The 21795-nt window shown below is 39.3% G+C and overlaps 2 protein-coding genes across 4 annotated transcripts in view; one reads left to right on the top strand and one right to left on the bottom strand.

The window, feature by feature from the left end:
* The window catches only part of CTNNA1 (catenin alpha 1), a 315689-nt gene that overhangs the window by 44956 nt on the left and 248938 nt on the right, over positions 1-21795 (bottom strand). For all 3 annotated transcript variants that reach the window (XM_027606834.1, XM_027606835.1, XM_027606836.1), the window contains exons 8-9: positions 3336-3416; positions 2003-2155 (exon numbers count right to left, since the gene is read on the bottom strand). In XM_027606834.1, the coding sequence (XP_027462635.1) occupies positions 2003-2155; positions 3336-3416 (234 nt within the window). The remainder of the gene's footprint in view (positions 1-2002; positions 2156-3335; positions 3417-21795) is intronic.
* LRRTM2 (leucine rich repeat transmembrane neuronal 2) lies at positions 14628-21261 on the top strand. Its single transcript, XM_027606838.2, has 2 exons — positions 14628-15355; positions 15698-21261. Exons 1-2 carry the CDS (start codon positions 15352-15354, stop codon positions 17242-17244), a joined length of 1551 nt encoding a protein of 516 aa, XP_027462639.1. The 5' UTR covers positions 14628-15351; the 3' UTR covers positions 17245-21261.

Raw genomic sequence — 21795 nt, 5'->3', positions numbered from 1 at the left:
TAAAAAGAAAGGGCACCTGGGTGGCTCAGCTGGTTAAGCAGCTGCCTTCAGCTCAGTTCCAGGATTGAGCCCTGCATGGATCAAGCCCAAGCTCAGCAGGGGGTCTTGCTTCTCCCTCTGCCCCTCGCCCCACCTGCGCTCTCTCTCTCAATAAATAAAATCTTTAAAATAATAATAGAAAGAAGACATCCAGATGGCTAACAGACACATGAAAAGATGCTCAACATCACTCATCATCAGGGAAATACAAATCAAAACCATGATGAGATAGCACTTCACACCTGTCAGAATGGCTAAAATTAACAACAAAAGAAACAAAGTGTTGGTGAGGATGCAGAGAAAGGGGAACCCTCTTGAATCGTTGGTGGGAATGCAAGCTGGTGCAGCCACTCTGCAAAACAGTATGGAGCTTCCTCAAATACTTAAAAATAGGACTACCGTATGACCCAGCAACTGCACTCCTAGATATTTACCCAAAGGATACAAAACACAGAAAAGGTACATGCACCCTGATGTTTATAGCAGCATTATCAACAAGAACCAAAGTATGGAAAGAGCCCAAATGTTCATCGACTGAGAAATGGATAAAGATTGGGGTGTGTGTGTGTATTTAAAATGGAATATTACTCAGCCAAAAAAACGAATGAAATCTTACCATTTGCAACAACGTGGATGTATTATGCTAAATGAAGTCAGTCAGAGAAAGACAAATACCATATGATTTCAATCATATGTGGAATTTAGGAAACAAAACAGATGAACATATTATGAGGAGGCTGTGGGGGGGAGCAAAAGAGACTCTTAAAGATAGAAAACAAACTGAGGGTTGATGGAGGGAGGTGGGCAGGGGATAGGCTAGATGGGTGATTGGTACTGACGAGGGTACTTATGATGAGCAATGCATGTTTTATGTAAGTGATGAGTCACTGAATTCTACTCCTGAAACCAATACTGCACTGTATGCTAACTAACTAGAATTTAAAAAAAAAAAAAGACTGACCTATGTATTGTGTACATAATTCAGGTCAAAATACATTTAATGGTCAAAGAAAACATGATGTAAAATTAGTAATGCATTTAATGTGATTACTGATGTTTTCCTTAGAATATTTTTATGGCATTAACCTGGACTATGTCACTATAAATCCAAATGTACAAGACACATATTTTACACAGAAGTCCCATTTTCTATTCTTACATAATGACCAACTTACCAAATGATCTATGGAATATCTTTTCCAAATATTAGATGCTTTACATTGAGATTACAAAATCAAATAACTTGAGAACGTGCTATGTGTCAGTTTTTAAAAATAAAATAATAGTTAAACAATAATATAATTTCACTTATTAAAAGGTAGTAGTAGCAAGCCTAACTTACCTGGAAATTAAATAGCAATTCACTTCTCTTTTTTCTTGTCACCTTACTAAACAATCTCTTACATAAAGATTTCTATTGTTCAAACATATCTAATTAACAGCATGTTTCTTCATTTTAAAACATGATGACTGGACTAAGTCTATGTCTCAGGCAAAGAATTAAGCACCTGAGAGAGATCATCTCTTTCAAATCTCAAAATATTCCTGAGACAGGTATCATTAGTATCCTCATTTTACAAAAAAGAAATGGAAATTTAGAAAGGTTATTTTGCCAGGATGCAGCCCAGGATGTAAGCCATGCAGTTTCTCCAATTTCTAGACACTATTCCCTTCTATAGTATCTTTTAAGTTCAGATATGTCACAATCTATCTTTATTTGCATTAACATTAGTGGAGATGTTAAGTTTCTAGGACAGGGACTATCTATATTTAATCATGCACATAATTAATGTAAACTGACCAAAATGGTAGTTTGGCACAGATGTAAAGTAATGGTGAAAGACTTCCATCTCATACATATTACATATTAGGTGAGCCCCTAAAATTTTTAGCTGATTAAATAATGTGATTAAAAAATCACCAGTCCTCTAAGTTACCTACAGTTAACTGCTAACACACTTACCTCTATTAATTTGTTGGCATGTTCACGGAAAACTTGGGCATATTCCTTAACTTCTTTCTCATTTCCATTCTTTGCAGCTTCAATCAATACTAAAAGTGGAACGTTGGTTTCCAGGAATGAATCTGAAACATGGTCCATGACGGCTTTGCGGAGCTAATAAATGAATTGTAAAAAAATTGATTTTATTTCTACCAAGAAACTAGACTGCTTTTTTTCTCTTGTACTTTTAAATCTTAATGGAAGCTCATGATAGCCTGGCTGCACTTACATGAGGATCCCTCACGAAAGCTGTGCAGTTATATAATGTGCAACACAAGAAACATGATCCTGAAGATAATGGTTATGCTATAGTTACAGCATTTCAGCAATAAAATCTCAGGTTTCAAGATAATATCCTTTTTCTTCTTGGGAATTACAAAACTAAAGCTTGTATCTTAAAGGAATAATACAAAGTTGAAGAGAAAGCAGCTCTGGGCTGAAATGACACAAAGCCTTGGAATATATGTAATTAGCCTAACTGGCTAACGAAAAATGAAAAGACAGGATTAAGGACTTTCTGGTTTATCTGAAGAGGGTTAGCACACCGTGAACCTTAAACCTAAAAGGTTATCTTTATAACCATTTCTGATATGACTTCACCAGAAGGAAAATGAATAAAAGCATATTCTGTCATTAACTTTGCTTTTTATCAAATATGATCAATAAAATGTCTCTCTACTAAGTCTGGAAACTATTTTACTACAACTTTGTTTTACGTCTTAATACAGTTTTATAAATTCAACCCTAATTTTTTAAATACTAGACTCAATTGGACTCTGAAATGTTAATGGGACTATTTAACAAATGAAGAGATTCTTTCCTGTGTATTTACTAACTTGGAAAATTGAGCAAATGAAATCTCTCTATACCCACATATTTGTACTGGAAAAACATCTCCAAGGATCTAAGGGAACTTAAAAGTGTGCAACCAGAATGGGGCAAGTCAAATAAGTGCGATTTCTGCTTCTCCTGTATGTAACCTAGTATCACAAGATCCTTCAGGGTTTTGTCACAGGTCCCCCAAGTCATTTTACATTGATTTTCTTACCTGTACATCCTTTTCACACTAGACCTAATTCATTCAGTCCATCCCAGTGGGACTGTATTATTCCAGGCCCCCCAAGAGATTTTATTAGCCATTTAGAACCTTACTAGCAATCAGAGATAGGCAATTTCCTCTGGAAAATCCATCCTTTACCCCAATAAAATATATGGGCCCAGTATTTACCGGAATTTTAACCCAAACTACAAAACTGAGAACTTGGGAATGCAATCGACAATTTTTCCAGTTTACCTGTCTACGCAAGTCCCTAGTCTTCTTGGTCATTTTATCTATTGCAGAATTGAGCGCATCGCTTCTTTCTTTACGTCCAGCCTGGAAAATAAGAAAAGAGATGCACATTTTAGTGATTCACAAGGAAATGTAATTATAAATGTAATAGCCAACATCTATTTTTTGTTCAAATCAACATTTTTTTTTTTAATTAAAGCCCAAAGTTGAAAATAAATGGGGGTAGGGTAGGAGATATGTGGCTTTGTTTATAAAAACCTAACCCTACAATGCTTAGTCTCCACATTATCCGATGGCAAGAACTGACAGAGTTTTACCAAAATAAGAGAAGTTGAGACATGACTTTCATTTAAAAGGTTCTGCGTGAAAACTGAAAGTCTTGACTGACTTCATTTAGCATAATATATCCACATTGTTGCAAATGGTAAGATTTCATTCGTTTTGTTGGCTGAGTAATATTCCAGTGTGTGTGTACACACCACAATTTTTTTTAGATCTTATTTGAGAGAGAGAGAATGAGAGAGGGAGCCAGAGCACGGGGGGGGGGGGGGGGGGGGGGGGCCAGAAGCAGGCTCCCTGCTGAGCAGGGAGCAATACACAGGGCTCATGACCCAAGCAGAGGGCAGATGCTTAACTGACCGAACCACCCAGGAGCCTAAACCCTTGAACTGCAAGCAAGAACAGGTTACACCTGATTTTGATAAACTCTGAGATGTGAAGAATGTCAAAATATGAAAGATGGCTAAAACAATGTGAAAACAATGAATTTTAAAGTTAAGATGTACCATGATGGGTCAGAGTTAATAATGTGTATTATGCAGCTCCAATAAGAATGCTCTGTAAGATTACTTCAGCCATATATTTTTAAGTTCTAGGCTAAGCTTAATCCAATTGTACTGCACAGAAAAGAACATATTAGTCACTCTCAGAGTTATATAAATGGGCATTGCTTCAGAGGTCAGGAAGTTCAGATTTGCATTGGGGAACATTTTAACCAGAACCAAAATCGACGGTAGCTAAAAGAAAAGGGGACAAAGCTAAGTTACCCAGGTAGAACTAGCCATGTGCTTGGAATACCTTGGTAAGATTTTAGGTAGGTTAGTCTATCAAGTACATTACAAGTTTTTCCTTACAAAACGCCCAGCCAACAAATGTAAAATAAAACATGTAGTAATCACAGGAAAGATACAAGTGGACAAGGGAATTTAACCCAGTGTTCTACTTTTCGGTGCCCTCAGGACATTCTGGTATAACTATGCCTTCAGTATACAAGCCAGCACAACACATGAATAGTTGGGTGAGGAGACATATTTCCACGTTTTCTCAGTGCCTTGTACGTCCATTTGTTACTCATTTTCTCTCTTATGTCCCACTGGTTAAATGGGAACAATGACTTCTGTCCCTCTGCCCCCATCTCTATGGATTGTTATAGGGGAAAAGAAGAAATATTGAAGCAGAGGACAGAGAGGAGACAAGAGGGGATTTTAGGAATACAAGTGCTAAAATAATACGATCACTCTCAAATCTGTTTAGGGTCACATCCATTACCTTTCCCCCTAATAATCCTGGACTACCAGTAAAATTAAGTAGTCCAGTAATATCAGTGGGCTAAGGGGAATCTGGGTGGTGCAGTCGGTTGAGCGTCCGACTTTTGGTTTTGGCTCAGGTTGTGGTCTCTGGGTCCTGAGATCGAGTCCTGCGCTGGGTTCTGTGGTCAGTAAAGAGTCTGCTTGGGACTCTCTCAAAAAAATAAAATAAAATAAGTAAATCTTAAAAAAAAAAAAAAATGGGTTTAGAGGCGCCTGGGTGGCTCAGTTGGTTAAGTGTCTGCCTTTGGCTCGGGTCATGATCCCGGAGTCCTGGGATCAAGCCCCATGCCAGGCTCCCTGCTAAGCAGGGGAGTCTGATTCTCCCTCTCTCTCTGCCCCTCCCCCTGCTTGTGCTCTTCCCTTCTCTGTCAAATAAATAAAACAAATTCTTTTTAAAAAATGGGTTTAAAAAAGAGTCTCAACAAAACTGATTCAGGAATGAGAATTTCTGCCTGAGGAATAAATGGTGACTTACTCATGGCCATCAGTGAGAAAAGAACTTGACAAGTATATAATCAGTTACTGACAATCTTAAAGATCAAAATAATAGGATCTAAGGCAAAGGTGACTAAAATGGAATTTTAAAATAATCAAACTAATGTCTTCATTAGGAAAGTCTCAGTACATCCCTTAGACACACACACACTTCAAGAAAATTCCTCTAAATGAACCTAGTATAATTTATCATTGTTCCTAGCCATGTTTTTAGGATGTGTCTAGTAGATCATTTATCCCAGAAAATATCACTCTCTGAAATTCAAAGGTTGGGCACAATGACCTCATGAGAACCCAATCCCTTATAACCTCGAATGCCCAGAAATTTTCTCAATTTGTGTAGAAGGATTTACTTTGCAAGTTATATAAAAGCAAATCCTCAAGCTTGATTTTGAGGGAATGAGAGCCACACAGCAAAATTTACTTTAAGATGCAACCCATACCACAAATCTGTTCATTCTGTATTTGTGAAACTACCCTAAAAAATCAGTTTGTCTTTCTTATTACTTTAGGAAATAAAAGCCTATGCCTCCGTGATCAAGAAGGGACAGTTCAGAAGCAGTCATCTGCTGAAGCTTGTAGGTTATACTAGACAGACCACCTTTCAAATGAAAGTATCCCTTTAAAATATGTACGTACACGTACACACACACGCGCGCATGCACACGCACCCACCCACACTCAGCGGGGAGCCTGCTTCTCCCTCTCCCATTCTCCCTGCTTGTGCTCTCTCAATTTCTGTCAAACAAACAAATAAATCTAAAAAAATAAAATATAATATAGGGTAAGTACACAGGCATATACACACAACCTTAACAATGAGTTTGATGAAAGTGGAAAGGTTGCTGATCTGTATAACAAGATTTTACTTCTCTTTGGAATAAAAGCTGTTAGGATTTTTTATTTCTAGTTTTAGTTATGCAAAAGGAAAGTTGCTCATTTAACCTTTAAAATAAATGACTCACAACTCCGACCTACCTCCTAATTGAGAGACTCTATTCCATCTAAGCAGAGAGACCATGTAGGTTCACTCACATTTAATATGTATGTCCTGCTAAGCAGTGACAAAAGGGCTAAGAAAAAGATAGGGCATATTTGGGATTTCAACATATAGCTTCCCCTCAGCAAGTAAGTATCCGCTGAACTGAGGGGAGGCAAAGGTTATTAGCTAGATAGCCTCTAGCAACATAGTTCTAGCTGAGACTGTGAAAGGGCTTTCAAAACCCATCTCCAACAGAAGCATCAAGAAGTCACTCTATCTTTCTCCTGTGTGGACTGACTTCTATTTATTTAGACATACTCTTTACTGAGCACCTACTCTGCATTCACTGAAATAGGCAGGACTAACCAAAATCCTTCTTTCAGAGAGTTTATACTCTGATATAAAATAATTCAGAGCAACACAAAACTCAGCAATACTCTATTGTGCTGGGCCTGATAGTTCTGAATGACCTAAGAGAGACGGTAGGAAGGAAGTTATACACAAGGTTACATTTAAGTTAGGCACTGATTTTTAAAAAGTATTAAAAACTAGGGGGTATGTGGGTGACTCATTTAGTGGGGCATTCAGCTCTTCGTTGCAGCTCAGGTCCTGATCTCGGGGTTGTGGGATCAGGCTCTGTGCCAGGCCGGGCACTGGGTGCAAAGTCAGCTTGAGATTCTCTCCCTCTCCCTTCCCCTCTGCCCCTCCCCCTGCTTGCTCACATATATATACACACACACTCTCTAATTAAATTAAAACTTTTTAAAAAAGTATTAAAAACTAAACTTTCTTGGAGGATTTTACCCACTTTGGTGGTAACCTGTGAAAGAAGAAGCAATCCCCCCCCCAAAAGGCCTGACCCTTGCCTCAGAAAGAGTAATCTTTCTCCTGTAACAAATTCAGAACTCCCCCCAAACCACTCCTATCTTTGCCACAGATGAGACAGGTCTCACTGCTGTGACTGGTGCACATGTCCACTAATTAATTCACCTATACCCTACAACCTCTCAACTCCATGGCTCTAGTCTAACCCTTCCAAATTGGGAAAGAATGAAATATGTCCCTGGCACAGCTGGTGGCATCTCAAGGTGCATTTTAATTCCTAGAAATAATGTGACAAAGGCTCCCAGGTGAGCCTACAAAAGACTACTCAACCTAAAGGTAATAGTACAAAATAAACACAGTGCTTCCAGAAAAGAAACACAAAGTGAAAACTTCCACAGCACTTCCAGCACTTCCAAATTCACAAATGAATTTGTGGCATCTTTTTGCCAAATCCTGGGAGATCAGAATGAGCATGTGAACTACTCCTTTATCTTTCTTGGGGCGGGGGGGGAATATGACAAAATCCAGGATGGGGAAAAGTTAGAGAGCTAACACTAACAGGGTCCCAGCACTGAAGCGTGTAGCTGAGATGTTCTAATCTCTTTTTGAGACACCAGGTTTCTTTTCCTTAAAACAGATAGTAATCATCTACTTATTAAACAGCTGCTGTGTAAGTTGGGAAGTTATCAGAAGCACAAACAGGTACTTAAAGCAAACAGGTATAAACACTGGGGTGCAGGTGCCCCTTCAGACCACTACATTTGGATCTTTGGGGTAAATACCCAATAGTGCAATTGCTGGGTCATAGAGTAGCGCTATTTTTTTTTTTTTTAAAGATCCGATTTATTTATTTGAGAGAGAAAAAGAGAGAGCAAGCACGAGCTGGGGAAGGAGCAGAGGGAAAGGGAAAAACAGACTCCCCACTGAGCAGGGAGCCCGATGCAGGGCTCTATCCCAAGACCCTGGGATCATGATCTGAGCCGAAGGCAGACACCCAATGGACTGAGCCACCCAGGAGCCCCAGGATAGCTCTATTTTTAACTTCTTGAGGAACCTCCATACTGTTTTCCAGCGTGGCTGTACCAGCTTGCATTCCCCCCAACAGTGTAAGAGGGTTCCCAATAGCCAAACTATGGAAAGAGCCCAGATGTCCATCAACAGAGGAATGGATAAAGGAAATGTGGTGTATGGAGAATGGAGTTATTATTTAGCTATCAGAAAGGATGAAATCTCACCATTTACACTGATGTGAATGGAACTGGAGGGTATTACGCTGAGCAAAATAAGTCAATCAGAGAAAGACAATTATCATATGGTTTCACTCATACGTGGAATATAAGAAATAGCACAGACGATCATAGGGGAAGGGAGGGAAAACCAGAATGGGAAAAATCAGAGAGGGAGACAAACCAGGAGAGACTCTGAATCACAGGACACAAAGTAAGGGCTGCTGGAGGGGCGGAGGGTTGGGGGGGGTAACTGGGTGATGGGCACTAAGGGGGGCACGTGCTGTGAGGAGCAGCGGGTGCCACATGCAATGATGAATCACTGACCTCTACCTCTGAAGCTGATGATGTACTCTATGTTGGCTAACTGAATTTAAACTAAAAATAAATAAATGAATGAATAAATAAAGCAAACAGGTATACAAAGTAAGTATATGAAGGTCATAAAAGAAGGCCTTAATTTTGAAACTATTAATAACCCAGGGAAAAAAGACTAGGATGACTCAACTGTGAGGATATTTCAGAAGGATTTTTAAATGCTCAATTGACTAGGAAAATCTGGCTAAGACTGATAAACCAGGGCCTCTTTTGATTTCTATGTTGATTAACAACAACAAGAAAGCCCAACGTGGGGCCTGATCCCACAACCATGAGATCATGACCTGAGCTGAAATCAAGGGGTGGACACTCAACAGAATGAGCCACCCAGGCGCCCCCCAAAATTAATTAATTTAATTAAAAAAAACAGCTTACAAATCTTTAAGAAAATGACCAATTCCACATGGGAATGAGCAAATGAAATACACAGTTCACAGAAAAGAACAAAAATGATAATACACCTACATACAAAATGATGTTCATTGTTACTCATAAATAAAGAGAAATAAAAGAAAGCTTTTTTCAACTATTAGATTCCAAGATATTGTTAAATATGGTGTGGGGGTGGGAAGGGGGGTGGTGGGATGGTTAGTGAACACTTACGGACTTCTGGGGAAGTAGGAAATGGTTTAAAACTTTTTTGGAAGGCAATGTGGCAATGTCTATCAATTTTAAATATACACACTCTGTAACCCAGTGATTTTATGTTTAGGAATTTATATATAAACTTGCCTAAGAATGCAAAGATATTAAAAGGATATTCATTTTACACTGTCTGCAAAAGCCAAGATCCTCAAAACAAACTACATGTCCATAAATTATGGTATAGCCATACAAGGGAAAAACTATGAAGCCATTAGACAGAAAGACCCCCCTCATATACACAAAAGAAACAATTCAGAATCAGCTCCCACAGGATGTCAAGCCTTAGCAGTACTGTTTCAGCAATATGGGTTCACCTCAAGCCCAGCTATAATGTTGACATGCTGCTATAAAAATAAGAAATGATCTTTTTCTCTCTAGGCCAAACTTTTTTACTGATTTTCTTTGCACTGATGACATCACATGTTCAAATTTTTTGCTTGTCTTAGCACATGTCACTGTCCTTCTACCCCAGATTTTTGAGGGAATGACATTTCTAAGGTTCAGCAATGAAAACTGCTAGCATCTAGCCAATATACATGCAAATTCACCCCTTTAAGTTTAGCCAACTGGGTCAAAGGCCTCTAACACTGAAAGGGATTCTTCAAGAAAATATGAATGGGTTCATAACACTTAATTCTGTTCTGTGCAAATGGCTTTGTATACCTGTGGGCCACCTATGTTGGCAGGAGGAAACACATCTAAAGTGAAAGATACTAGGAAATGGAGAGGGAGAAGTAGGAAGGACAAAGCCAAACTTGGCTGTATTTCAGAATAAAAAAATGAAGCCTGCCACACACACAGGATGGGGGAAACATGAACATGATGAAGCCACTGTGCAAACAGTTAAAAAAAAAAAAGGCCTGGCAATACAAATTTCAATCAATCTGTGCATTAATCAAGACTTTAATATAGTTCAATTTGGTTTGGAGTCTACGGTAGGCCAAATAAAAGATCTTCATAGCTGAAATGTACCTCTGCCCAAACTTCTATGAAAGATTTTTCCCTCACCTAATGTCTGACTCCAGTGCATCACCCCAAGATTTACTGCTGAATTACCTAGTCCTGGACACAGAATACAACACTAGCACAGAAAAATTAGGCTGTTACCTAATCCTAGCCCCGCCACCCCCACTAGCAAAAACTACCAAAAAGCACATGCCTCCAAAGCTAGAAGAAATCCCTAAGTCTGTAAGTTACAACATCAAAAGGAACACAGTTCACCATCACTGTGGAACCATTACTCCCTTCTGCTTTCTCAGTCATGTTTACTAATAAGAGATTTTTGATTTAAAAATCAAAATCAATGGCAGGTAGGGATAGGGACAAAGATCTAGTCAAAAATGGGGATTCTTGGCCCTATGTGGACAGCTTACCTTTAAAAAGGCACTTGAAAACAAAGATTCCCAACTACACACCTATTTGTTTACACGCAACAGTGGTCTAGGGAAGACCAAGACTCCAGGAACCTAGTGTTCTGAATGCTCTCAGATCCTCCAGCTCCACCTGGGACTATCAATCACTCTTTAGTCCATCCCAACATGATAAACTGGTAAAGCCACCAATCCTTAGGCATTCTACCTGCCTCTGTCATGTATGTTTTGCTTCTTGGGAAGATAACAAGCTAATGTTCATCATGAACCTCACTGGTTTTTCCTTTTTTCTAAATAGCATATCAAATAATTTAAAAGAACAGTCTTATCTTTGCCCCTGAATACATGCAGTATGAAAGCAGTGAACAATTCTAGGATTTACCATAATCTTCTCTCATCTTCCTTCCTTCTTCCCTCTGAAAGAAACTCACTTACTCTAATATAGGCCCAAATATGAGGTTGCCAACTAAAAACCCTAAAAGGTTCTTAGCAGGGGATATACTCAGACCCACAAAATCTAGGACCTCCACCCAAAAAATGACTGTAACTTTTTGATAAACGTGAGGAAGTCCTCCAAGTAGCGATCAAGACTGACAGCAACTAGGTTTATTTAACATACTTCTCCAGAGCACCTATGTGCAACACCACTGGTGCTAGAGTTATTATAATTTTTGGATTTGGGAATGATTAAAGAAACATTTGACTTTTTAGCATAATGCAAAATCAAGCTCCGGCTCTACCACAAATGAACAGAAAATTCCATGTATCTGTACATCTGCCGCTCCAAGCAGGGAAATAATTCTCCCTACTCAGCAATACGTATTAAAAGCAAACTTTCATGTAGAGTAATGCACGTAACTACAGCACCTAAGCCCTGCCACTTGACTCATTTACTTTTGCTTAAAACCATTCACAGAGAGGAGAGATGAGTGAGATTTTGCTTCTCCTTTGCCTTGTCACAAACAACAACAAAGCAGTGAAAACTTAAACAGATGATATGGAGAGTGCTTTCTGGAGATTGTACCGCCACTTAATAATTAAGTCAAAGGCATATGTATGGAGAGTAAAGCTGCCCAAAATGAAACCAAAGATAAGTTTATTTCAGAAAGAACATGGATCTCTGTTTAGTCCTTTGAGCTAAAGATCAAAAAATGATACAAAATCCCATCAACAGGAACCGTGTACTCCACCAACTTTAAGACAAAACCTTATCTTCTTTGGTTCCACAGACTGAACCTTTTGAACCCAAAGAGAAGGCAAGTGAGCAAGATGACTAGTGACTTAGAAGGAACTCTCTGGGTACTGTGTATTACTGCCTTCTTCTCCGTTGCATTACTGCTCACTTCTCCAGATGTGTCAAAAAATAATTACTCTTGATTGCACTGGTGCTTCTCTGGGCAATTTCCCTTGCCCACAAATCTGGTCTAATAGTGCTGGGATAATATAATTTAAGCATTCTCCATTTGTTAATATATAAGAGGCAGGCAAGCAGACTAGAGAGCAGAAAGGAACCAAGGGTCTAAGGGGAAGGAGACGCTTTTCCTTTTAAATTTTCACATACAACTCATCCCTAATTGTGGTTGCTCTAATCCAATTGACTCTAATGCTTTTCTCCACATGGAACTAAAGTGGTTACTTCAGGGAAGAATTTAATCCAGTTCCTCCTGCCTGGCAAAGGTTTTTTGTTTTTTTGTTTTGTTTTGTTTTGAATCAGGGAGTAGCTGACTTCATTCAATAAGGCATTTACAGTATCCCAAGGGCTGCGTTTCCTTAGAGAAAAAAATTTTTAAAAGAGACAACCCTTATCAGACTCCCCCCTCCTTAGATGTTTTGGGAGAAAGTTCCTGTAGAACAGGAACTCTGTCACTCAGGATCACAGACCCTGTTAAGAATCGGATTAAAACTTATTCACAGAAAATGCACAAGCAATAAAATTCTGCAAACCAGTCTATGGACTCAAGGTTAACAACTGGCCTATGGGCAGATAAGACTTTGGAAAAGATGAAGGTCAGTGGGGGGAGTGGCATCCTTTAGGCCTAAAACAAGACCTCCCCCTTCCTTAACCAGCAAGCAGGAAAATGGTGGGAGTACTATTGCAGGCTCATTCTTAAGAATGTGGGATTCCACTCATGGGCAGTTTTGGCTTGGGAGCTTGGCTCTGGCCTGAGGATGCACTGCAGTCTATGACTGCCAAATCTTTCCTTCCTCTTTTCTTTTGGAGTATCAGACCTGCCTGTGGTATGAAGACTCCAGTGGCCCTCAGAGTATTCCTACTGTCTTCTCTCTCCTTTTATACCTCCCATGCGTTTTCCAAATAAAACTCTAATACTTCTAATCCATCTTGGGGTCTGCTTCTAAGAGGACTCAGACTATACACCTGCAGTTATCGATGTTTCCATAGCACCTTCACAGGACCTTGGATTCTTCCAATCCTCACTCCAGTACCACCCCTCAACATGGGAACTACACCTCTTAAGAGGATGACTTCTTGCCCAGTGGCAAGGCCACCAAACAACAGGCCAATGATGTTCTGGTTTCACAGACACCGTGGGTATTTTTGAAATTTTTGCCTCCAGGTTAAGCACCAATGGTGTGACAGAAATTGGCATGGAAGGCCAAATTAATGTAAGGTAAGATGTGTAAAAGGCCTTAGACTTGTCAGGCCTGAATATATGGCCCTGACTAATGCTAGAGAAATCCTTCACATTTACACTATATTAAACATGGAATTGGGGCGCCTGCGTGGCTCAGTCAGTTAAGCGTCTGCCTTTGGCTCAGGTCATGATCCTAGGGTGCTGGGATTGAGCCTCACGTTGGGGCTCCCTGCTCAACAAGAAGCCTGCTTCTCCTTCTCTCTCTGCCCCCCACTCGTGCTTGCTCTCTCTCAAATAAAATCTTTAAAAAAAAAAAAAAACAAACATGGAACTGTACGTTCATAACCAAGTTCTGAAAAGTGATGGCACTATTCGACAGGGAGAAGACACAGTTAAGTAAGAACAGCCAAAGCAAAAATCCTATTCCAAAGTATGAGTGACCTTCTGTATTCACCAGAGATTCCAACAACAGTGAGTATTAGACTCAAAGTCAGTTCTTAAGTGTGTCATAAGAGCTATTAAGTATGCAAATGCTGTTACATGGGGGCCACAATGCCCCGAATCACACTCAGTTGGTCAGCTGAGCAACTCCTTTCAGTTGAAGGAGTAGGTGAGAGTCTGAGGTAAATATGAGGGACTATACCAGAATCCAACCATGCTCTATTACTTGTCCTAAATCACTTCCGTTCCACTATTTATTTAGGGCATGCAGTATTAAATGACAGTATCACCCTAACCTTTTCTCCTAGTAAGACATCGAAAGATCAAATCAGCGTTATTTTTCAATCAGCACTATAATTAAAACATTGTTATAAAATGAGAGAGAAAAGGAGACATCTTTTAACTCAAGTTCCCTTCAATTCTCAAGAAGCCAAGTAACGAAATACTTTGTACTGTAAGGTTTTTTTCCCCCTCTTTATTCTTGGTTTAGGATGTTAAGTTCTTAATGACAAAGAATCCAAGCCCACCTGGCTCGTTTCCCAACACATCTAAAGCAAATCACAGTCATACTTCTATTTTAACCAAGCCTGACAACAAGGTGATTGAGTAGCTTTCCAAACTACTGGAGCAGCAGGTACTACCCTGCATAGGCTGGCGTTAAATCTGCACTTCATAAATCGCGCAGGCTCCTGGCCATTTAGATGATCTCTCTCTCTCTGCAGAATCGGCAGTCTAACACTGGCTCTTCTAAGCATTAAAAATCATCACTCTGCTATCCCAACTCACTGTTCAGATGGGTCTCCCTGAATGCAGCCTTTATTATAACCTCACTGCTGCTGCCTACACTGAAGGAATACCATGTTTTTAAGTCAGAGATTCTCTTTCTTGCTTTATTATAATCAAGGGGTCTTACAGCGACCCCGATACTGTTACAAAGCACGGTGCTTTATAACAGTAAAGCTTCTGGAAAACCCAAACAAAAGACACGTCACCCGGTGACGTCAGCCTATATACAGTTCTGTGTGGTCGCAGCACATAAGCAATTCCATTCTTGTGCCGTTTCTCGGAAAAGCTTTTCAGTAAATGCACTCATGCTGCTCCAGGAGCTCTTCTCTGCAACAAGCCGCCCATCTGCCATCAACAAGTTAAGACCGAGAGAACTAACGGCTGCGGAAAGGAGAGACGGAAGCTTTGATTAACCAGCTGAGCAGTTAAAGGAGGACGAAATTAATAACTTACATTCGAAACTGATTTGGGGAAGCAGAGAGGACAGAGAAAATGAAACCAATGCTTTCGAGAGGAATATCCTAAGGAAAAAATAACTCACCCTGGTGGATTCAATTTTCCTCAGAAAGCCTGGGACACAGAAAACAGGAAACTGGTCAAAGGCTCCTGCATGTTAGAGCCTTTTACAGACTCACTGCGTTGAGTCTAACAACCACGACTGAATGCAGCCTCCAATGTGCTCAGAAGAATGGGTAAGTCCATGCATTTATGTGTCTTGTACAGTCAGCAAGGATTCATGCTTTTTAAAATAAGCCACTGAATTCATGTTTTATGGGGGAAATCACTGTCAAATTTTTGGATTTTGAGGTTTAGGTAAAAGCATATATTGCTAATGACAGAACATGCTCTTTTTTCTTAATGGTTTAAGTTTTGTTCTAGTCATACTAACAAGGTTAGTTTTCCTGCAGCAAATGAAAAATAAATTATATGCAGTGAAATCTTTCGCCATAATGTTATTGTTGTTTTTTTAATAGCTCATACATTCTGCTGAAAAATATCCTATCTTCTTGTTTTCCTTAAATTATATTCTGCAGGCTTACATTTCAAGTGGCCATTAGGGGCCCCTATGCTGGCAGCAATATATGCAATGAGTATGGTTTTAAAAATGCTGCCTGCCCTGGGTATGGCGTGTCCACCCAAATGCCGCTGCGAGAAGCTGCTCTTCTACTGCGACTCCCAGGGTTTCCGCTCAGTGCCAAACACCACAGACAAGGGCTCTCTGGGCCTGTCCCTGAGGCACAATCACATCACAGAGCTCGAAAGGGATCAATTTGCCAGCTTCAGTCAACTTACCTGGCTCCACTTAGACCACAATCAAATTTCAACAGTAAAAGAAGATGCTTTTCAAGGACTATATAAACTTAAGGAATTAATCTTAAGTTCCAACAAAATATTTTACTTGCCAAACACAACTTTTACTCAACTGATTAACCTGCAAAATTTGGACCTGTCTTTTAATCAGCTGTCATCTCTGCACCCAGAGCTCTTCTACGGCCTTCGGAAGCTGCAGACCTTGCATTTACGGTCCAACTCCCTGCGGACTATCCCAGTACGTCTGTTCTGGGACTGTCGTAGTCTGGAGTTTCTGGATTTGAGCACAAACCGTTTGCGAAGTTTGGCTCGCAATGGATTTGCAGGATTAATCAAACTGAGAGAGCTTCACCTAGAGCACAACCAGCTGACGAAGATTAATTTTGCTCATTTCCTACGGCTAAGCAGTCTGCACACACTCTTCTTACAATGGAACAAAATTAGCAACTTGACATGTGGAATGGAGTGGACCTGGGGCACTTTAGAAAAACTAGACCTGACTGGAAATGAAATCAAAGCCATCGACCTGACAGTGTTTGAAACGATGCCTAACCTTAAAATTCTCCTCATGGATAACAACAAGTTAAATAGCCTTGATTCCAAGATCTTAAACTCCCTGAGATCCCTCACAACCGTCGGCCTCTCTGGCAATCTGTGGGAATGCAGCCCTCGAATATGTGCTTTGGCCTCCTGGCTGGGGAGTTTCCAAGGTCGGTGGGAACATTCCATCCTATGTCACAGCCCTGACCACACCCAAGGAGAGGATATACTAGATGCAGTCCACGGATTTCAGCTCTGCTGGAATTTATCAACCACTGTCACTGCCATGGCTACAACTTATAGAGATCCAACCACTGAATATACAAAAAGAATAAGCTCATCAAGTTACCATGTGGGAGACAAAGAAATCCCAACTACTGCAGGCATAGCAGTTACTACTGAGGAACATTTTCCTGAACCAGACAATGCCATCTTCACTCAGCGGGTAATTACAGGAACAATGGCTTTATTGTTTTCTTTCTTTTTTATTATTTTTATAGTGTTCATCTCCAGGAAGTGCTGCCCTCCCACTTTAAGAAGAATTAGGCAGTGCTCAATGATTCAGAACCACAGGCAGCTCCGATCCCAAACACGACTCCATATGTCAAACATGTCAGACCAAGGACCGTATAATGAATATGAACCCACCCATGAAGGACCCTTCATCATCATTAACGGTTATGGACAGTGCAAGTGTCAGCAGCTGCCATACAAAGAATGTGAAGTATAATATCGACCCGTCATCAAAAATTACATCAGATAAGTAACCTATTTTACATAGTAGGGGCTAAATACATACCTAATTTTTACCAATGGTGACATTAAGCCTAATTTTCCAAACCAAGTGGAGACTTAAGTTTTTGACATGTTGAAGTATTTTTAATTTTTTTAATGAAACCATATTTTAAGTGTTATATGATGCAAAGCCCATATTAATTTGCACTCTTGTTGCAAAGTCTAAAAATGCTTACTTCAAAATAAGACATTTCATGTATGTAATTATAAACTGTCATGTGTAAACATTTACACTAAGGTCTCCATACGCTATTTTCTTCTACTGAAAACAGTTTGGAAAGAAGCTACTGAGCAGAAAAAGATATGGATCAATACTTGCTAGATCACTGCTCTCCATCCCAAGTACCACAACTGGCTTGCTGCTTAAAAGGGAGCTTAACAAAGTTCTCTTGTATAATAATTTGGTATTTACTCAAATCTATAATTTACTGCCAGTGTGGGAAGTAGAATTTCATGTATGCTGAAGACTGGTAAATATTAAACACTCTTCATCCAGAGTTTTTGCCTGGGTTGGTAGATACTATCAAAGTCCACATTATGAAATCAGAACCCTTTATGTAATTCTAATAAGCTGAGTGACTCTTTAATATATTTAAACAATGAATCCAAGTGATTGTGAAAAGGTCTTATTACAATGAAATCAACAGTAAATAATTACACTGACTTCATGTGATACATCTCTAGTTTGACTTATAATGGAAATGTTGATTTTTGTGGCATTTAGACAATTTTTTAAACTAGTATTAAATCACCATTTTACTAATTAGTTTACTAAATCCTGTATTTACATTTACATGTAAAAAAAAGATTTAGAAATTATTTTGGAGAGAAAAGAGATAAACTGAGTCAATTTAACAATCCTGTGACTTGCTCCCTCTAGCTGAAAGCACACACACAAATTCTCTCCCTCCCTCATGATCAAAGATGCCTTGACAAGGGGGTTTTAAACCTCTTTCTTCTGCCTTTTCCTGATCTTCAAACCTCAAAAAGCCAAATTAAAAATAATTGTCTAGCAAGAGGCATAACACTGATTCTTACTGAATATAAAGGAACCAAGAAAAAAATCACTTTCTAAATATTATATGCTAATATTTGTTTAATTAAGATACCTATCCACACTGTAAGAGCAGTTCCTTCTAAGTGAAGGAACAACGTTTTACTGAGGCAATGTATTACTGAGTGTTCTCTCGTGGGAGAACACTCTACATGCCTATGCAGCCACACAGTGGTAACGCAAAGGTGGCATGGAGGTGAAGGGATGAAAGGGAAAGGCAGCATTTTGAAATGTAACCCACAGAAACAGTTTAGCTTAAGTTAAAAGGCAGCCAAGAGTGAGGCAAAGGTTAACTACATAATCTGCATCAAACAGGGCAAGGCCCTGGGGCCTGCAGCTGAAAGGGGAGAGTGTTAATAGAAACATTCCATAATTAACAAATGATAATGATGTCACCCTTTTCATGCAGAAAAGAGCCACAAGTATTTCATTTCTTTGATTATTATTTCTACAAAGAAACTATGGCATATTTTGGATTTAGATCCAAGTCACCAATTCATACAGAATTTTTCCATAAACGAGGTTCCACGCACATAGTAGCAAAACCCATTAAATTAGACTGACTTAATTTTAGAAAAATGATCATTTCTACAACTGACATTGACTCTATGTAAAAAAAGGCATATATCCTTAGAGAAAACCACCACCATTAAAAAAAAAAAGTTATCATTCCCTTAAAATGACCATTAACACGTTATCCTTTTATTCAAGGCATATTTTCTCCCCAGGATTAAACTGCAAACACGCTAAGAATACAGTTTAACCCATGAGATTTAACTGTAATTTTTTTCTTCTTTAATACTAAGAGAGGGGTGTCTACCTACATTTCAAAGAAAACGTGTATCAGTAAAAAAAGCAGATGAGATCACAAATTAAGATAAAAATGTGCTCTCTATATTTTTTAGGGTGGGTAGATTAGTTTGGCAAAGTCTCAGCCCAGCTGTGTTCAACTGATCCTGAGCGGTGAGCATTTCATTTCTTATTAAACCAGACCCTGGGCCTGCCCGGGCAGAGACAGAAGCTGATTTTATGGCAGAGAGTGCAGCTCACTGCTTCCCTATAGAGGGACTGGATCAGAAGCCCCATTACAAATGAGAGCTCCATGAGCTAAAATTTACCAACCCATTTATCAGGGTAACCATGGCCATTTGTCAGGGCACAGCTCTGTCACAGTACAACTGTGCCCTGAACACAGAGACTCCACTAGCCCTGAGGGATAGCACTGGAGTATTTTCCATCATTTCATCCACAACCAACATTAATTGGAACTGTGAAGAGAAGGATGAGAAATACTGGCTGAGAATTCCCACATTCATCCTAAAGATTACCTTTAGTAAAATGGACCATCAACTGATAAAATCCTTAATGTATGTAGAAAAGTAATTGGGAAAGCAAGCCATTCAGTAAATTCTGGGGAACAGCATAGCAAAGCCACTAAGGAATACTTTCCAGTCGAAAACTATAAAATATTTTGCCATCCATTTTTTTGGTAATGCTCTCAGAGAAAAGTAAGTAACAGTGCCAGACAGCATTTTCCTTTTTCATTTAAAGTGCAAACTTCCCTTTTCAAATGCCTGAAGAAGGCAGGATTCCATTTATTTTTGGCCTATTTATGTTTCGGTATCGGCACAGGTTTGAAGATGAGACTGTGAGTCGTATGTCCTCTCTTTACCGACTGGCTAGGGTGTAAGAGCATCACTGCTACACTGCAGATCCTGGTAACATGATGTTAGGGCTTTTGTTTTATCAGTGTCATCTCATCCTCTTCAGTGCCTATCCCCCTCCTAATCCCGGTCTTTTTTCACTTTCAAGGTTAAAGGAAAATGACCACTTAATCAAGAACCAGAAAAATATTTAAATCTCTCTGGAAAAAGAAAAGCTAAGCAGGCTATGATACTGTACCCACCTAGTAACCAAGAGCTTGTTTGGAATCGTTTATATTCATTTCTGTAGCTTGCCACGGATTTCAATCACTTTTTTGAAATGAGAGTGGGCTGATAAATCTGCAAATCCACACACAACTCAGAGAATACCCACTGCCAACATCAAATAGCAAAGATACTAATTTTTTAAGCCAAAAATCTGCACTAACACATGTAATTTCTTAATGTGCCTAAGTTAATTTCTATACCAATGCAATGAATGGAATCGATTGAACTTTCCAACTCCACTAATTATTAAAATCCATCTGCTTATTCTAATGCTAGTCACCAAGAGCTAGACTCCATCTTTCCAATAAAAATGAGCCCTCTGTATCGCTAGGTCCAAATCCTAAAATTCAAAACAGGCATATCATTTTCTTAAGGCATGCTTCCCACACATGCTATCAGGGCAAAAAAGCTATAAATGCCTGTTTCTCTCCCTAAAATGTGGGTATCTATATGAAATTTTAAAATAATATTTTGAGAAGCTGACTTACATGATCACTTTCCTAATAGAGCAATATAGTGACAGACTTTTCTCAAAAGTCTGTTTTGGGACATGATCTTCATATTTTATTGGCTTAAGTGCTTCAACCAGAAAAAGATGAAGATAAAGATGATAAGGTCATCTATAGGTAATTATATATTTCTGTTCTTAACCTAGGGCAAACTCACAGTACTTGAATAAGGCCAAAAACACATAGAAAATGACTTTTCAAGATTTCATACAGCTATTACAAACATTTGGAAACATCTGCTTACTCCTTCAACTAACCTATTCTTCCTTGGTAATCTTAAAAAAAAGTTTGATATATGGAATGTTTGGTGAACTTTCCTATCAACACTGAGACTGGACACTAAAAGTACAGTCCAAAACACATTGTGTTCAATCATCTTAAGAGCCATTTTTTGTTTTGTTTTGTTTTTGCTGGGAGATGGGCACTGGGTTGGGGGGTGGGAAGAAAATACTATTATAATGGGGCTGGGGGAGGTGGGTGGTAACAAAGTGCAGTGTACAGGAAAGATTTGTTATTAAAACTGTGTATACTGTAAAAAGTGAATGTCTTTTTTTTTTTTAAAGCTTTTCCTTGGTAGGCTATCAATTTTGACCTGTGAAACTTGAAAAACCTTAAGAGAAACCTTAAATGGACATTTGTTTTGTACCAAATTCTCTACAATGCCAAGTGTGTCAGCTGAGTAAAGGGCACCTAATCGAGTCTCTTCATTGAGAGAAAGGTTAAACTAAAGCGAAGAACAAAGTAAAGGACAGGGTGGTGGTGGCTGGGTGGGGAGTGGGGTGGGGAAAGCGCTAGCCAAAAAGCTACCCTGCAAACAACTAGCAAGTATGCAATAAGAAGTTGCTCTGTCACAACCCTTAGGGACTGGACAAACAGCTATCCATGGGGATCAAAGGGCCTAAGGTCGGCTTAAGGTTGGCTTCGCACCCTCCCCAAAAGTGGACTGCCACTACATCCTGGGGAGCTTCAAAAAGATCGCCTGTACCCAGCAA

This window comes from Zalophus californianus, chromosome 5 (genome assembly GCF_009762305.2).
Source record: "Zalophus californianus isolate mZalCal1 chromosome 5, mZalCal1.pri.v2, whole genome shotgun sequence".
NCBI lineage: Eukaryota > Metazoa > Chordata > Mammalia > Carnivora > Otariidae > Zalophus > Zalophus californianus.
Note: the sequence above shows the minus strand (reverse complement) of the source record. Positions and strands in the feature narration are given on the sequence as shown.